Source organism: Orcinus orca, chromosome 8, assembly GCF_937001465.1.
Source record: "Orcinus orca chromosome 8, mOrcOrc1.1, whole genome shotgun sequence".
NCBI lineage: Eukaryota > Metazoa > Chordata > Mammalia > Artiodactyla > Delphinidae > Orcinus > Orcinus orca.
Window position 1 is genome coordinate 84,745,459 of NC_064566.1, and position 6,000 is coordinate 84,751,458.

The 6,000-nt window shown below is 44.8% G+C and overlaps 1 protein-coding gene across 5 annotated transcripts in view; it reads right to left on the reverse strand.

Annotated features, from left to right (window-relative positions):
• SLC35F2 (solute carrier family 35 member F2) overlaps window positions 1-5,331 on the reverse strand; it is a 50,117-nt gene extending 44,786 nt beyond the window's left edge. For all 5 annotated transcript variants that reach the window (XR_007478960.1, XM_033410147.2, XM_049714109.1 and 2 more), the window contains exon 1: window positions 5,033-5,331. Coding sequence is in view for 4 of the 5 variants with exons in the window: in XM_033410147.2 (XP_033266038.1) it covers window positions 5,033-5,316 (284 nt within the window). In the remaining variant the exon portion in view is untranslated. The remainder of the gene's footprint in view (window positions 1-5,032) is intronic.
• Window positions 5,332-6,000: the final 669 nt, after the last annotated feature.

Below are 6,000 nucleotides of genomic sequence, written 5' to 3' on the forward strand. Positions count from 1 at the left end.
GAATCAAATGAAACTATTTCAACTCTGCCTCTCACTAACCATGTGCCCTCAGGCAAGTTACTTCTATGCTATAAAGGGACTAAAAAAACTTTTTATATAAGGACTGATGAAATGTTAGTAGGATACCTTGATAGGTGGTAAATTCTCATTTGATGGCAGCTATTGGTACCCTTTAATTTTATTTGACATTACTCTGGTTCCTGTGAAATAAGATGATTTAGGGTAGGTGGAGGCATGGATGGAAGCTACGACAAAAGTCCAAGTAATGATAAAGGCCTAAACTGAAGTAGTGATAATAAGGATTGGAGGGGAAGGTGGACTCCAGAAATATTCTGGAAATGCTGTCAAGATGGGAAATAAGCACTGGCAGCCATCTCATATTCCTCCAAATCAACCTGAAGAAAGGAGCAGAGATAAGCAGGAATAACCCAAAGGTTATTCCTAGAACTGGTCTGGGGGAGGGACAGGACTATACCCGGGGCACAGAACAGCCAGAGGCCAAGTGGAAGGCTTTTAATGTCAACCCTTACCTCTCCCCTACATTGCATTACTGCCTATCCCTTTAACAACTTCCTGCAGTGTTGAGAAGTTAAAAAGGTTCAGGCTTTCTAGCCAGGAGCCATTCCTCCACCCACCTCCCTCCAAGCTCCTAGGGCTAATGGGTTACAACCTAGAGAGACTGCCTCCTCCTTCTTCCAGAGCAGCTGGTGATAAAGCCATGGTCACAGAACAGCCTGATGGAGGGGTGCCAAACAAAAGCAATCAACAGTGGTTTTGTAATGCCCAAGGATTCTCCATTCTGGGATTCATCCCCTCCCTTCTACCTAAAGCCACCTGGAGGGACTTGGCCAGGCCTGGCCATTGACTCTTCCCCAGTACACAAGGGGACATGTATGAGAATGCTCATCAGCGTTGTTTGTGGCTGGGAGTTGGAAACTATCTGAGTGTCCATCACTGAAGGACCATGGAACCACAGATAGTTAGAAACAACAGGCTAGGTCAGTGATTCTCAACCAGGGTCATTTTGTCCCCCAAGAAACATCTGACAATGTCTGGAAAGATTTTTGATTATCACAACTCAGAGGTAAGGAGGTGGAGAGAGTGCTATACTAGCATCTAGAGGGTAGAGGCCAGGGATACTGCTACATCCCACAATGTACAGGCCAGCCCCCAGAGCAAAGAATTATTTGACCCAAAATGTCAATAAGGCTGAGATTGAAAAACGATGGAGTAGAGGAACAAAACATGACTGGGTCATAAACATATAGTGCTGAATAGAAAAAAAAATTTTTTAAGAGATGTGATCTATTATAAAATTCCTATTTGGAATTAAGGATTCATATAGTCACATCTGGTATTCATTGCGTATGTATTTGCAAGGTAAGTGCTACACTTGGCAGAGAATACAATCGTGACCAAAACTAGATTGGATTCCTTACCTCCTGAAGTCTAGTAGAAGAGGCAGATATTAATTAATCTTGCAAATTTAAAGGGGAAGGGAGAAGATATTTTGGAGACCGGTAGGATCTAGAGCTCCCTAATCCCTCACTTGCAAAGGCCACAGAAAGTTCTTCAATTTACAGTACCTTTCAGGAGGGCTACATACCGGCTTAGGATTGTGTTGTGCACACAGTGAGTGCTCAATAGATGTTTGTTGAGTGAATAGATGAAGGCTGTACAGTTAAACACCACTAAATGACTCCTTCCAAATTTCTGCGCCTTAACCTTTGAAATGAGGAAACCAAACAGAAAAGAAGAACCAAAGTGCCAGGCCCTTTACTAGACAGTAACAAGGAGTACACGTGTAGACTGACCAAATACTATTGTTCATTCCTCCTCAAGACTGTGCCCCCCTCAAACCAAGCTATTTGCAGTTCCTTGAGCAAAATACTCTTTGGCATCTCTAAGCCTGGACTGTCCTTCCTCACCTAGTCCACCTGGAAAACTCATTCATGCGTCAAATTCCCGATCACCTTCTCTGTCGAGCTCCCTCATGCTGGTGGACATGATCTCTGGCCTACTTTGTGCCATCTGTACTTTGTGCTCACCTCTACAGTACTTATCATAACTTCTTTTTTTTATGATGTTTTTATCATAACTTCTTACCATAATTTGATCATGAATTCTCTGGGAACAGGAACTATATCCTATTCATCTTAATAGCACAGAGACTAGTCTAGAACCTAGAACATCATAGATGCTCAAGGTTTATCGAATGAAAGACTGAATGAATGAATACATGTCCTGCACTGTACTACGAAAAGAATGGGATAAAACCTATGCCCTCAAAAAGCTTACCATTTTTTTGATGGGAAAAGGACAAATATGTGAAATAATAATTAACAATTTTTGCTAGAGATATAAATTTGATAGTCATTATAATAAACATGCATTTTTTCATATTTGAATTAGAGTATACATTAGGATATAATCTGCTAGATAGTATCCATACGATTAAATAAATATCCTCAGGTATTCCTGGAAATCCATATCCTCCTATCGTAGTATTTGTCATTTGAGTTGATAGCAATAAGTGACAAAAGCTGAAATTACAAGCAGAATCTACTTGGAAACATAGAGTGCTCATTATCATGAATGCCTGGCATGTAGTGGGTCCTCAATAAATTTTTATTGAACGAGTGACCTGATATTCTTAATCATAGAGAAAAAGTTATCTGTCTACTACTGAGGCAGGCATATCAGGAGTTGGTGTTACCTAGAATATATCCCTCTCATAATGAAAACAGAACCAGCTCAAGGTCCTAAACTTTTCCTCTGTTATTTAGTACCCAGTTGCCAAAAGAGGTATTATTGCCCCCTTTTGGTAAAACGAGTAGAAACCAGTTGTGTGGTCACAAACTATTCCTTTATATCCTATCCATATAGTGATAACACATCTACTTACCAACCTCTCTCCATCCCATAACGGTTAGGGATTCATGGAGCTAAACTCAAATTTAGGAGATGAGTTTTAATACTGAGAGTTTAAAATACTGAATATAAGAAGTCCTGGATATCAGGTAAACTGCATTTTTCTGATTGCTGGGTTAGACAAGGAGAAACTGCAAACAAGAATTCATGTTTGGATGGTTGCCAGAGGTAGGACTGAAAATCTTAATGAACAAAAGAGCTCAGCCAACCAAAAAAAAAAAAAAGCTCCAGCCCAAGACCCTCAGAATAAAGATCAATAAAGGGAAGACTGTAGAGAGTATGGCAGAATGGAAAGGAAGCCTCAAGAACCTTAGTCATCCCTCATTCATTCATTTATGGGGTTGTGGGAAATACAAAAATTTAAAAGACTTGATTTCTGCTGTTAAGGACTTCGTCCATCAGGAATGCAAGATACACATAAATAGCTATCACACAGGGAAGAAAGTAAAAATCCATAAGGGAGGCACAAAGAAAGTCTGTTCAGAGACAGAAGAAATCTTCTATCTAGGAAGCTATCAGATGTTCCTGGTAAAACATACCAGATTTTGAAAATATTAGAGCATTAGGAAAAAAACAATTATTGCTAATCCTTGTTATGTCTTGCTCAACTAATCCACCATATTGTCTGTCTCCTCATCAGGGTTGCTTCTCATCTCCTGAAGCAACACCACATCTTCCTATCACCCAGGAATGGAGGGCTGATGGTGGGTGTAAACTAACCCATGCATAGTACCATGAACAAGGCTGTCTGCCACTCCTGCGTAATCAGCCACTTAATCTCCACAATAACCCAACAAGGTAGGTACTGTTATTATCCCCATTCTACAAGTAAGAAAAGTGGGGCACAGAGAAGTTAAGTGACTTGCCCAAGGTCACCTAGCTGGTAGGTGGCACAAAAACAGGATTTGAGTCCAGAATCTGTACCCTTAGACATTACACTACACTGCCTCCCAGCTGAGAACTTATGGCTAAATTTATCAGACATACTGTATATAGCTGGATAATACAAGGTGATTTTTGGCCCTTTAAACACACACAGCTATTTAAAACTTATTTACATGAAAAAATACATACACCATTATTGATCTAGTTTTGAATATAGTATGACTTTTTAAGACAGTTTTCACAACCTTTAAAGGCAAATTCACTTTGTTAACCTTAAAAAAAAAAAAAAAAGGGTGCCAGAGTCCAGGAGTAGTTAAGCCCAGTTTAGACTGGGGCTGGCAGGCGCCACCCCTTACAGGTCATCGCATGGCCTTGGGTAAATTGCTTAGCCTTCTTTGTTTCTCCATCAGCAAAGCAGGGATAACAACAGTGCCATCTCATAAAATGGTATGGATTAAATGATAGTATCCATATAAATCGCTAAGCACAGTACGTGACATAGTGAATGCTCAGTGAACGTTCGCTTTCATTATTTAGATCCTGAGTTATCTGTATTTCCAGGATGCGAGTCGTCCAGTAACCACAGAAATGCTTTCCCTGTCCCAGAGTCTCCGCCGATCCCTTGAGCACATTTCTCTCTATTTTCCACGTAACACAGTGACAAGAGAAGCAGGCTTCCCTGGACCTCAGACCCGAAGGTGGCTACGTCGCCTCGCTCAGCCCGGGAAAGAGGCAGGCTCTGGATTTCCTCGGGGCGGCACCACAAAACTCAACACAGACTTCTCACTTGGGTGAACTCAACTGTTAGTGAGGGATCACCCGCCCACTCTGCCGGGCTCCGCAGCAGGGAATGTGGGCACCGGCGGCAGGAAGAGGAGCTCACCCACCTACCAAGCCCGAGACTGGGCACCCCTCCTTCACAGCATCCCTGGGGACTTCGTCCCCTCCCCGCTGGGAGGCCACTGGGGATTGACCTAACAATGCCAAGACAGTGAATTTCCCCTCAAATCCTCTGAAATACATCCCCACGATTTCTAAGAGGGAGTCAAGGGAGGGACGCCAAGAGCTTCATAAAGCCAGTAAACAGCTACATCCCTGCAGCACATGTTCAGCCGCCTGAACCAGCACCCCAGTGCTTGCCGCCGCCACTTGCGAACCCGGGAGCTCCCAGCAGCGCCGGCCGCCCAGCCGGTCGCCGTGCGCGGCCTCCACTCACCAGGTGAAGAGTTTGCCCTTGATCCAGAGCAGCAGGCTGGCGGACTCGCCCGCTGCTCCCTGCGCGTGCGGCTGCGGGCGGGCGGATCCCGCCGGCGAGGTGGCCTCCATGGGAGCCCCGCGGTCTCCGGCGCCCGGAACCCCTAGACGTGCCGGGTCCCGGAAGACGGGAGGCGGTGCCTGTGCTGCCGGTGGCGGCTCGGCTCGGCCAGTGAGTCCGCGCTGCCGGGTTCGCTCGCGTCCTTCTCGCACCGCGGCCGGCGGGCTCCTTCTGCGGCAAATCATTAACTGTCAAGCCCCTAGGGCCAGACAATACATTTGCAGATTGCAACCTGGCACCTCGGGGGGCCAGGAGCAGGAGGAGAAAGGGCGCTTTTTTTTTTCCACCTTGGCAGTCGAGCTTCACTGTTGGTTGACACCCAATATGCATTTCAAGTTCTTATGGTCCCTTATTTAAAATCAGCAAATGAGGTGAATCGAGGTTATGCCAGCGTGTACTAACTTAAGAAGCAGTGATTTAGCTACTGCCTGACCTTTGCTAACTGGGAAGGTCTGGCTGACCCCTCTCTTGACCTAGTCTCCCTCCCTCTGACTAACTTATAAAAGATATTTCCCATCTAATAGAACTGAAGACGCCTTAGTTCTGTGTTTCTTGTTTTCGCAAAACATAGGTAAAATCCTGTTTCCTATCCGTAAAGGGATGCCGGAAACATGTCTTCTTGGTCCTTGTGGTGTGTCTCCTTCCTTACGGGTGTGTTTGGTTTGTCTTTCAATATTCAGAATTGTCTCTGAGGTGCTAGAGAAGAGTGTCAACCCCTGGCGCTCAGCTAGGGTGTCCTGGGCCTGGGTCACGCCTTCCGATGCTTCTGCGGGCCAAGGAGGGACTAGGAACTGGGGTCCAAAAGTTCCTGACTCACTGACAAAAAGGACGTTGGTGGGTCTGGTAGACTGCTACTTCCGGAAAGGAGA